Raw genomic sequence first — 12,837 nt, 5'->3', positions numbered from 1 at the left:
CAATAGGTCCCAGGCCAAGTCCCACCTGGTCATTGCTTGGACTCTGATGGCTCACAGTGAATATAAATAGCAGCTGTTTCTGTTTTGACCAGAAACCCCATTTAGATTGATTTTTTTAACTAGGTAAGGAGACCATTCTCTGCCTCATTTCTTACCTAACCTTAATCACTGAATGAGTGTTGCCTCAGTCAAAATGAGACCTGTAAAAGATCTTAGCTTAAAGAGGCCAAGGTCTCTCACTGCATCCAGGACCATCTCTAGTCTTCCTGATCTACATCTGGCCACTGGACCCAGAAGACTCAGGAGGAGTGAGTGAGGCTGGTGACTTTGCACAGCCCTCCCTCACTTAAATCTAATACACTTGCCTATCATGGTATCACCTTCTTGATGTCATGGTTCTCTTTGAGACCAAAGGACAAACAACCGCATCAACAACATTTGCCAACTCCTGTACAACTGTTATCTCATTTGATCCACCTAAGTGCCTTGGAAGGTAGGTGATAAGTGACTTGCCCAGGTTCACACAGCTAGTAAGTCTTGGAACTCCAATTTTAACAGAGGTCTTCCTCATTCTAGACCCAGCACTCTATTGACTGTACCATCTAACTAATGCCACTACAAGGCATTATGTTAGCACCCCAGATACACAAAGGTAAAAAAATTAAACAGCTCCCTCAAGAAGCATATATGTTCCACAGGGAAGATACAACATTTACATAGATAAGGAAATGTAAAGTACATGCAGTGTAATACAAAATAATTTTAAGAGGGAAATAGCATTAACAACTGGTAGATCACCTGGATTTAGGAAAATTTCTTGCAGGATGTGCCCCTATGCCATAAAGGAAAGGAGGCATTCTACAAGGCAGAGGTGATTTACATCTAGATGTGGGGTGGGGTGGGGTGGGGTGGGGGGACAAACCAACCAGATCCCTTGGGGTTTTATGGAAAGGCAAATGGATTTGCTTTTTATCTTCTGGGACACAATTGATAATTAAAGTAAATTAATATTATAGAATGTCTTCCCATTACCTTTTTTCTTAAGGAGCCCAGATTTGTAATGGTAAATGTAAAAATGATTGAGAGAAAATAATCTGAATGGATATGCATTTATTAGTATTTTCTATGTGCAAAGAACAGTTCTGAGTATTAATGATACAAATAGAAAAGCAAGATAGTCCCTGACCTTAAGGAGATTATATTCTAAAGAGGGAAGCCATCATTAAAGGGAGATAAAAACAGGGTTGGAGAAATTAAGGTACAAGGCCAGAAATCTGGAACAGGATTGGAAAGTTAATGAAGAGTGGGTTGGGCCCCTCCACAAAATGGAGGCCCCAAGGGGAACTCACCAATGGGACAAGTGGGGTCCTATGGAGGGATGCTCCAGGTGGAGAGAGGGATGATTAGATTTTCTAGGTGCTATGGGAAGTTCCAGGATGAGATAGTGGCAGAGGCATGGTCTTGAAGTCCAGAAGTCAGGAACCAGACTTTCTTAAAGTAGTAAATATACTTTGTCTTGCTGTGCCAGAGCTAGATGGGCTACATCTGCTTCTCAGTACCAGTACTCAGTACTCCTATAGTACTTGGAAGGTTTGTAAGGTGTTTTTTTCTATAAAGCCCTTGGCTTGAGCCCCCACTGGTTCTGTTCCTTTCACTGTTGGGTACTGGTGGATAATGAATGCCCTGGTTTCATTTAATCACTTTACATCAAGCAGATTTTACAAAAAGATGTTTTTTTCAAGGATATGGCATGAACAAATCTACAAATATTCCCCAACCCCAAATACCTTTAGAACACACTCTCTCCTATATCTGTGAGGAGAATAGGGGCAAAACATAGAATATTCCCACCAAGTTCATGTCCAGATTCAACATGACTACTCAGTTAATCTTCCTCTTACTATATGCTGGTCTGGGTCCAGAAGGTCCCTCCTGAAGGTTAGTGACCTTTGCTCCTTGGGGCATCAATGCTGTGCTGTTCATTTTATCCTCACTGTTGTTCCTACCCTGGAAGGTAGGTGCTATTATTGTTCTCATTTGCACTTGAGGAACTTGAGGTTAACAGAGGTTAAGTGACTAGCCCAAGGTCATATAGCTAGTATATATCTGAACCAAATTTGAACTCAGGTCTTCCTGACCACAGGTCTAGCTCTTTGACCACTGCCAGAAAAGAAGGTTTTCGTTTGTTTGAATTCTGGAGTTCAGAGCAGGAGAAAAACTTTAGGGGCAGGGGGCATATACTTTCTGTATCTCCCTTGATGGAGCTTGGTTTTCAAGTCTTAAAAAGAAAGATGGTACAGGAGTGTTACAGCCCATTTGCCAGTCACTGTAGCAGTGAGATTATCCCATCCCAGGTCTGAGGGCTTGGGTCAGTTATTCTGAAGATCTGGGGGAAAACTCAGTCCACAACATCTTCAAGATATAGAATTTTTGAAGCAAAGAGGACCTGAGAGATTATTTCACAAAATCTCAGAGTTGAAAGGGAGCCTAGAGTGTGTCTAATCCAAGGAATTCCTTTTACAATATTCCTAATGATTGGTCATCTATCCTCTCCTTGAAGATTTCCAGGGAAGGGCAAGCCCATTGCCCTTGGCACTGGCCCATATCACTTTGGGATAGTTGTAATTAGGAGGAAGCCAAAATCTGCCTTTCTGAAACTTCCACTCATTGCTCCTACTTCTGCTTTCTGAAGCCAAGCAAGCCAGATCTAGTCTTTCTTTCATGGGGTTGAAGACAACTATCCTTTCCTCCCCCTCCCCCTTCCAGTCCTGGTGAACTATCCCCTTACGCTTCAAGTGATTCTCCTGTGACATTGTCTCATGCACTCGTGCTCTTCTGGACTTGATCTAGCTTCTCAATCTCCTTCCTAAAATGTGATGGTTAGAACTGAATGTAGTACTTTAGATGTGGTTAGACAAGTGTAGAATACAAGGAGATTCTCAGCTCTCTCCTTCCGGACATAATCCTAGGATGTAGCCTGAGACAGAGTTGGCATTTTTGTCTGCCATGTCACACTGTTGACTCATGTTGAGTCTGTAGGCCACTAAAAAACCCAGGGTTTTTGGTTCATTTATTTATTTATATTACCTGCCCTGTTTTTATAAAAGCCACTGATTTTCTTGAACCCAAACATGGGACGTATTGATGCCTTCATTTCATGTTTGAGGAAACTGAGACGGACCAGAGAAGTAGCTGGTCTAAGGTCACGCTGACTTGCTAAGTGAGCCAGTGAGTGAACTGGGATTAATAGAATTCAGGTTTCATGATTCTCAGGCCAGTGATCCCCCTACTACACCATAGTAATGAAGAGACATGGTCCACAGCTTCCAAGTGCTTATCACTAAGCTACCAATGTCAGATCCAGGAGACAGCTGGCAGACACTTACAGTTCTCTTGAGAAAGATAAAAAGTGCCATTCAGGCCTAAAAAGAAAAGTCACTGCTGTCACCAATCCTATAGAACACCATAGAATCTTAGAACCATAGACTATTGGAATTGAATGGGCCCTTAAGGGCTGAACCCCTTTATTATCCAGACAAAGAAGCCAAGTGTCACAAAAGTGAAATGGTGGCAGCAATATGGATGGAGACAAAGGGGTGATAGGGTCACCGGTGTAGGACTGGAGGGGATCTTAGAGGTTTTCTAGTAGAACCCATTCATTTTATAGATGAGAGAACGAAGGCCTTGAAAGTTTAAGTGACTTCCCCAAGGTCACATAAGGAGGTAAGCAGAAAACCCAAGTCAAATCAGTAAGCATTTATCAAGCAACTACTGTTTGCCAGACACCGGGTTAAGCTAGACACTGAGGATACAAAAAAAAAGAAAAATCCACCGGACAAAAGCTTACAGCATAATGGGGGGAGGCAACATGCTAAAGCCATGTCAGGTCATCAGACTCCAAATCCAACTCCCTTTCCTTCTGGCTTGTCTCTGTGTATTTTCCTGTCAGCCTACGGGTTGATTTAGTTCTGGGTTTTTTATGGTTTGGGTGGTGGGGAGAGGTTCTTTAGACTAGAGGTTCTTAACCTTTTTTGAATAATTGTTCCCTTTGGCAGTTTGATGAAACTTACAGACTCCTCAGAATACTGCTGTCAAATGTATAAAATAAAAAACATAGATTTAAAAAGGAAACTGATTATATTGAGATAATTATCTATAGTATATACATATATATCAGTTTATGGACTCCAGGTGAATAATCCCTACTCCAGTCTTATCAGTGATTACCAAATGGGAACTCTGGCTCACATATCATTAGCCTTGTACCTCAATGGAGTGGCAGGCCTGACATCATCTCTCTCTAATGTTTCTTCCCAGCTGTGATCCAGGGCCTTTCTGGTATATTTCTGACTTTGTCCCAGACTCCAACCTGGAGAGATCCTTTACTCCCACTCCTCACTCAGGACTAGACCCTGAAAGTGACCTGGCCCCCTGAACAAAGCAGTATTTGCGGGGAGCTCCTGGGTTTTGTATTGGAGCAGTAATTCCTGTGATTTGAAGAGGAGAGGCCTGGGGAGCTGACACCCTCAAACGGGAAGCACCCAGGACTGCAGCCTCTTCCCTCCTTCCCTCTCCTCCCTGAGCCCTGTCCAGGTGTGTTCTATTTTTGTGGTTTGAGGAGGAGCATGGCAGCGGGGTTTAAGGAACTTCTACGTCTGTGTGTGTGTGTGAGTGAGTGTGTGGATGTATGTATGTTTGTCTGCCTCCTGAGGGCTGGGCCTCCTTATTCACAAGGTGAGTCACATTATGAAACACACTCTCTCTTCCTGTCAGGACTGAGTCAGGTAGAGGAGTCGATATAACCACCTGATCGGGGAAAAGGAAGACACAGCAGAAACCTGAGTGCACATCACGGAGAGGCTGCGGCCAGCACCCCAAGCGAACAACGTTGGCTTCCCTGCTGTCCCCGCTGGGTCCAGGAGGCCTCCTTTGGGTCAGGGGCAGCCCGGAGTCCTCCCTTCCTCCCTCCTTCCCTCTCTCGGGATGTCTCTGCTCTGGCTGACCTGCCTCTGCTTTTCTTTCCTCCTGCCTGCAGCCCTAGGCACCTCTAGGAAGGACGGTGAGTTACGAGAGCAGGTAAAGGTTTAGTTGAATTGAAACTGGAGGTGGGGGAAAATTTCTTTTTCCTACCTGAGACAGATGCACCCCCAAAGCTTCTAAATGTCTCAGGACCCTTTTGGGGACAGACTTCTTTGCTCCCTATTCAGGGATTTCCCTAGTGTTCTACTTGGAAGGAGAGAGAAACTAACATACTAGGGTGTGATTTAAAAATAGGAATCCAGTCCAATCCAATCCAAACCAAATGAAGGTTTCCTTCTTTTTCACAAGTTTCTTGGATCTAGGGTCCCCAGTTTAATCAGTAACTTGCTGGTATGTAAATTGTTTTCATTATAGATTTTTTTATTTGGAAAGGATTTCGGTGGGAATATTTTCAGTGGGTGTGAACCCTGAAAAGATTAAGGAAAACTTTTCAAGAACCTTTCTGGAACTTAAATGCCTTGTTTAGGGCAGAAAATTCGACTTCAGAATAATAACAACAGTACCTTACATTTGCATCATGCTTTCTGCTTTTCAAAGGGCTTTCACACACGCCTAGAAACTCATATTATGGTTGTGTCCATCATGACAACATATAACGGGGTTTTTATCGTCAGTAGGGAGGTTGACTGTTAGTAACTGAATACATAATTGCACAGGTTGGCGTGACATTGTCTATTTGTGTTTCAAGCCTCAGCTCTGACAATTATTGACTAGCCCTATGAGGTCAGGTTAGTAATTTAACCTCTCTGAGACTTATTTGTAAAAATAGAGACCATAATACTGAGGCTACCAAGTTTACCAGTTCTTGTATGGAAAATGCTTGGGCAACTTTTAAGTGCTATGTGGCTGCTGATTACTTACTACTGTCCTCATAGCTAACATTTATTTAGTATTCCTACAACTCTGGAAGGTAGGCTGCTATCATTATCTCCACTTTACAGACAAGAAAACCGGGTCAGAGAGGGTCACATAGCTAGTATCTGAGAGTAGATCTGAACTCAGGTCTTCCTGACTCCAGGCTCAGCCCTCTGTCCACCGTGTATGATATGAATGCTGGGGTGGCATTTTTCATAGTTTCAGAAAAGTCTGGAGGGACACATAAAAGTTAAGTGTCTGATGTAGTATTTGAAGGATGATCTTCCCAATTCCAGTTCCATGTTTCCTCCTTGTACTCTAGCGTAGTGTGGTAACTAAAGACCAACTCATCATCTTTGGAAAGCTAAAAATGACTTGTATTGGAGTGGTTTAGTGGACCATTAGAAAAGTGTATTGTTTCCCTTGAGACTGGGATAAAGGCTCTCATCTCTGTGGAGGACATTTTTGAGTGTCAGGACTCATGGACCTTTAGGCATCATCTGGTTTGATCCTTTTATTTTACATTTGAAGAGTCAACAGCCCAGAGAGTTAAGTGACTTGTCCAAAGTAATATAGCTAGTTAATGGCAGAGGATCAGGTCTTCCACTATATCTAACTATTCCTCTATCAAAAGTGACTGATGGAAGAGAAAATTATTTTCATTTGATCTTCAAACACATAGGATTTGATAGTTATATATGTGTAATTTTTGTCCACTTTGCTTTATCATTCCGTATGTGGTTTGTACTTTTGTCTACTTTGCTATACTGTTCTTTGTGTATTTTTGTAAGAAAGGGCCAGAGTAACTGCCTATGTAACCCTGGGCAAGTTGCTTAACTTCTCTGGGTCTCAGTTCCCTCGTCTATAAAATGAAGGAATTGGACCAAATGATGCCCTGAGGTTTCTCTCAGCTTGTGAGCTAGTAATGTGGATTGCAGGTAATCAATAGAATATTTTTGCCAAAAAAAATGATGTGGGATCATAGATTTAGAACTGGAAGGAATCTTAGAGATGAAGTTCATTACACAAGTTCATGACACAATGAAGAAACTGAGGCCCAGAGAACTGAAATGACTTGCCCAAGTGACATTAGCATAACAAGTGGCAGAGGCTGGATCTGAACCAGGCCCTTCTGATTGCAAACCCAGTGTTCTTTCTTTTTCCAAAAGGACAGAGCTAGTGACTTTGTATATTGTCAAGATTTGGTGGACTTTTAACATTTCCATCCTGGAACCTAATGCAGAAAATGGAAATAGAACTGATGTCCAGTTTCATCTCATTTCCTTTACTATTTGTACTTTGGGGTCCAGTGAGAAGGGGGAGAAGGACAGATGTGGCATGAAAGAGGGACAACAGTGCCTGTCTCATGGTAGTACCACTAGAATATCTTAGTGTCTCCATTGGGAAGTATAGATTTCCCACTTCTCTCTAGGATTGACCAATTCCTTCTAGGAGGTACAAGATGCCCCACCCTCACCCTATGTGATATTATTCCCAATGGGCTATTTGCCCTGCTTGTCTGATTGGACTACTTACTTTAAATACCTATAACCTCAACTGCAGGGACATTCCTGCCAGAGATGTAGATACACAGCAGCATGGGGCAGCATTCCCCATTAATTGTTAACCAATCAGAGTTGATTAAAATGATTAAAATGATTAATTAACCAGAAACTACATCTCTCCAACTTTTAAAATGTCATAGCATGTAGTCATTATTTCGTGTTGTGTCCTCTATTGGAGTGTGGGCTCCTTGAGGCAAAGGCTGGTTTTGCCTTTCTTTATTTCCCTAGTGCTTAGCAGAGTAACTGACATGCAGTAGGCACTTAATAAATGACTATTGGCCGTCAACACAAAAAAAATTTAAATATAATTTTTACTTGTATTGTTTACATTGCTGGTACCCCATCCACTTATCTACCTGCGGGCCAGTGACCCTCACAAAGACAAATTTGTTCCTTTGACTTAGAATAAGACTTTCAAGAATTTTCCAGATGTTTGAGTCACCTCTGTTCTTTTGAAGGCCTTGGTTACAGATGAGTGAATTTACATGTGTACATGTTGCTTCCCGCAGTGGAAGGTATACTTCTTGAATGCAAACGGTGAACAGAGTGCTGGGCTTAAAGTCAGGAAGGTCTGATTCAAATCTCACTCATTCACTTGTTATTTGGGTGACTCAGGGCAAGTCATCTAACCTCATTCAGCCTCAGTTTCCTCTCCTGTAAAATGGAGATAATAATAGCATCTATTTCACAGAGGTTGTTATGAATATGAAATGAGATAATAGATGTAAAAAACCTTAAATGATAGATAAATGATATTATTATTATGATCAATAAATACTTGATTATTAGTTGATTAAAAGTGGAGTGATACCATTCAGATTTCTCCTAGATATTATCAATCTATCTACTTATTTAAAAAAATAATTTCATTCACTTTGAACTTAAATACAAAAAGACAAAAAAAGAAACATTTCCATGCACACAGCACAACATAGAGAGGATTCAGTATACAGCTATGAATTTCCATTTTAGATTGTTCAATTAAAAAAAAACCTTTATAATAAATACTCTACATTGTTTTTAAAACTACCCTGCTTTTCTGTGCCTCCTTGTAGGTTTTATTTTGTTCTTGCTGTACATTTTTTCTCCTTCTCTCTCTCTACCCTGCCCTATAGAAGTCTACAATTAAACACACACACACACACACACACACACGTATGTATACACACACCTTTGTAAAACCATACTACAAATACTTCTATTTATCAGTTCTTTCTCTGGAGGTGGATAGCATCTTCCTTCATACCATCTACTTATTCTTTCCATTTAATAACTATTTTTAAATATACATATAAAACATTTTAAGATTTGCAAAGCACTTTACATGCCCAACATGTTTCCATCCCAGACACACAATATATTTTAAATGATTCCAAGAGAAGAAAACTTCATAGTCTCTCTTGGTATTCAATTTAAACGATGAAGAGTTCTCATTGCCAGAAAATTCTCGCTTCTGTCTCTTCCATGTGTCCATGTCTCTCTACTCACAAGGTCATCAGCCTAGCTCAGTCCCTCCTGACCTGTTGCTTGTCCTATCCCAATAACCTCTTAATTAGTCTCCCATCCATCACATGTTGCCATACACAGTTGCCAAAGTGATTTTCATAAAGCATAGATATTACCATGTCACTCCCTTGTTCAGAAAGCTCCAACTACGTCCAGGACTCACTCAAGCTTCTCTACATGGGTTTAGCTCCAGCTTACCTTCCTGGGTCTCTTACACTTTGCTCACTCACTCTCTCTGTGTTGCATCCAAACTGGCCTCTTGCTCGTCCACACAGGCAGCATTCCATCTCCAGTCTTGGCTCCTTTGGGCAGGCTGCCTCCTATGCCTGGAATATACTTCCTCCTCGCCTCCACTTTGAAGAATTCCTAGCATCCTTCAAGGCTCGTTTCAAGTTCTACTTCTCTCATGAGGCCTGTCTTGATCCCCATACTTGCTCCTTCCCACTCCCCTAAATTACATTTTGTTTATTTTGTGTGTGTGTATATGAATGTTGTATATACTCGTATAGGTTCATATTCCCCCACCCCAGTAGAAGGTAAGCTCCTTAAGGATGGGGAATATTTCATTTTTCTCTACGTATCCCCAGTGCTTACCACAAAACTCATGCTCCATAAATGTTCGTTGAATTAATCAGTAGTTCATAAAGTAAATCTTGGTTTCTACAACCACAATTTAAACAGCATTTCATCATGTTCTATCCACACACGTGTGTGTGTTCGTCCTTTGTTGCCAAAGAAGACCATGCCATCAGAGAAATGAAGACATGACTTGCACTTGACTTTGTTTTGAGTGAGGGAGGGTTATGCAGGTCACCAGCCTCACTTCTCCTTCAGAGTCATCTGAATCCAGTGACCTGATATTCCTCAGGATGACTGGAGATGACCCAGGATGAGGCAATTGGGGTAAAATGACTTGCCCAAGGTCACACAGCTAGTGAGTGTCAAGTGTCTGAGATGGGATTTGAACACAGGTCCTCCTGACTCCTGCACTGGTGCTCTATCCACTGTACCACCTAACGGTCCTCACACACATAATATCCCTATAACCATTCAGTATGAGCTACAAGCAGTGGTTGCCAGAGATACCAATCATTTTCAGAAAAATCTTTAAGCAGATAATTGAGAAAGATACGCCTAATGGATTAAGAGTTGTCCACCTGCTTTTTGTTGGTAAGTTGTCAGTATTGCAACCATCAAAAAACATTAAGAAGATAAGAGTCTGTAGACATCAACACAGAGATGATGGCTAGAGAGAAGAGTGGGATTGAGGAGTGAACTTCAGAGAATAGCCATGAATATGGAATGGGAGGAAGGAGATAAAGTGATAGACACAGAAATAGGATGGAAACTTAAAGACTTAATAAATGTTTTTTGACTGAACCAATGAAAGTAGTGCTTGAGAAGAGTTGGAATAGACTATAGTAGTGTGGAAGCCAAAGGGAAGAGAGAGTTGGTAGAGAGAGGGGATTTTCAACAGATTTAGATTTCAAAGAGAGGTCCAGAAGAACAAGAGTAAAGAAAAGGTTACTGAATTTGGTAATATTGTTTGTAATCAGAGGACTTTAAGAAAGTTTCCAGAGCATGATGGAGATAGAAGCCTGATTGTGGAGGGCTGAGGAAGACACAGAGAGAGAGGAAACAGACAGCAGACACATCCCTTAGATTTACTAAGTTGGGCTTGGAAACATTTCTAGACATCTCTACAGACTTTAACATTTGGCATGGAGTGTACGTAGGCTTCAGAGCTGGAAGGAACCTCAGTGATAATTGTCTTTTCTCTCTTGAGAGTGGTTCTTTTTGAGGGGTCCATGAACTTTGTTTTGTTTTAAATTTTGATAGCTGTATTTCAATATAATTTGTTTCTTTTGCAATCCTATTTATTTCACTTTATGTATTTAAAACATGGTTCACCAGACTCTGTCAATAGGGTTCATAACACAAACAAGATGAAGAATCCTTGCTCTAGGATCTTATGGTCCCAAATGGGCTACTTTGGAACAGGTACATTGATAAACAGGGGAACAAAATCATGGGCATGGAGACTGGCCAAGGGAACCTCATAGGAGACCCAGAAGACAGTGAGAACCTGAAAATCATGGAGAAAAGAGGGGGATGTGGTAGGGTGTGGTGAGGGGTTGAGGGGAAAGTAAACTTTGTTGGGAGTGTTGAAGAGGCAAAATAAGAGTCTTGTATTTGAAAGTAGGTTCAAAATATGATGAATATACTGAAGGGACATTGAAATAGTGGAACACTTCTATAGGAGGGTGACTGGGATGACATAGGATGGTGAAGGCACTTGAAATCATGTGGCAGAAGAACCAATTGAAGGTTCTGGGATAGATAAGGTTTGGGGGTAGATTGGGGGGAGGGGTGGCATGTGTGGACATCAGAACTGTTTTAGTTTATTTGAATGGCTGCCATGGGACAAAAGGATTGTTAGGGTTCCGTTTGGCCTGAGAGGGGAGAACAAGGAGGAGGTAAAAGCAGATTTTGGTTCTAAAGTTTCTAGCATTTAAAGGGGACTAGATAACCTTCCAGGCAGCTAGGTGGATCAGTGGATAGAGCGCTGGACCTCCTGTAGTCAGGATAATCTGAGTTTGAATTCATCACTTAACATTTACTAACTGTGTGACTGTTTGCTTCAGTTTCTTCATTTGTAAAATGGGGATAATCATAGCACCTACCTCCCAGAGTTGTTGTGAAGATCAAATGAGGTATCAACAGTAAAACACTTAGCACAGTGCCTGGCACACTGTAGACACTATGTAAATACTAGCCATCATCATTTTATTATTATTGTTGTTGTCATCATAATTATCTGGAAAAAGGGGATAATAATAGTGTCTATCTTTCCAGGGTTGTTGTGAAATCAAATGAGATATAACTTTGCAAGTTTCAAAATGTAATCTAAATTTTAGTTATTATTATGATGGTTGCTTCAAGCAATAAAATGTCATGATATATTAATCCATAGGGGGCAAATTTACTAAAAATTAGAACCATTCCAAAGTAGAATGAGCTGCCCCCATCCCTGGGGAGACTTTTAGTAGACTGAGAGATTGTTTGTCAGCAGTATTGCAGAGGAGATCCCTACTTGGTTACAGAATGGATCCAATGATGTTTGAGATCCCTGACAACTCAGATCCTTTAATTTAAAGAGTATATATTGATATGCTCTTTACAGACATGCTGATATCAGTATGTGCCCACTTGCTTCAAATTTCAGCAATAACATTTTTGTCCCCTGTAGCCCTTCCTGAGCCCCACCTCACCCCTCCAAGAGGGAAGACTTGGGGACTCTTTGCCAAGGGCTGAGGGATTGGACAGGGTAAAATTCTTTTCCCCCCACTGGAAGAAATGCAAGGTCTGAACAGATTGGAATTCCCAAGTTGGATAGCATTTCATCTCTCTGCCTTCCTGTCTCTCTCATTAGACATGACCTTGTCTAAGCTAGAGATAGGATGAGGCTAGGATGGGAGCTGGCTATGAGTAGATAGGTCCATAGATTGAGTTAAACCCTTCTAATAAGTAAACAGCTCAAGGAAATGTGGAAGAATGTTGTCATTGGGTACAGCTGTGTTTATGGTAAAGTCTGGACAATCAAAATCAGGTTAGCAGGCGAAGATGGAAACTTTTCTCCCACTTTAATTTGTAATGGTTCTTGAACAGTGGAAAAATTTCCTTTGAGATTGGATTTTTTTTTACAACTAAACTCAACTCCTCTGTTACAGAGTAATAAGGAAATAGGCATGTCTTAGACTCTAGCATCCTCTTTTTTTAAAGTCATGAATGAAGTTTATTAGATCATTCTACCATTATCCTCCTGTGGACTAATATAGCCTCCAGATAAATGACATAATGAACAGTTGAG

At 41.1% G+C, this 12,837-nt stretch overlaps 1 protein-coding gene across 1 annotated transcript in view; it reads left to right on the top strand.

Annotated features, from left to right (window-relative positions):
* Window positions 1-4,603: 4,603 nt before the first annotated feature.
* Window positions 4,604-12,837, top strand: part of LAMC2 (laminin subunit gamma 2) — a 72,963-nt gene continuing 64,729 nt past the window's right edge. Inside the window, exon 1 of the mRNA XM_072648434.1 lies at window positions 4,604-5,059. Coding sequence (XP_072504535.1) covers window positions 4,984-5,059 — 76 coding nt within the window. The 5' untranslated portion in view covers window positions 4,604-4,983. The remainder of the gene's footprint in view (window positions 5,060-12,837) is intronic.

Source organism: Notamacropus eugenii, chromosome 2 (genome assembly GCF_028372415.1).
Source record: "Notamacropus eugenii isolate mMacEug1 chromosome 2, mMacEug1.pri_v2, whole genome shotgun sequence".
Taxonomy (NCBI): domain Eukaryota; kingdom Metazoa; phylum Chordata; class Mammalia; order Diprotodontia; family Macropodidae; genus Notamacropus; species Notamacropus eugenii.
Note: the sequence above shows the minus strand (reverse complement) of the source record. Positions and strands in the feature narration are given on the sequence as shown.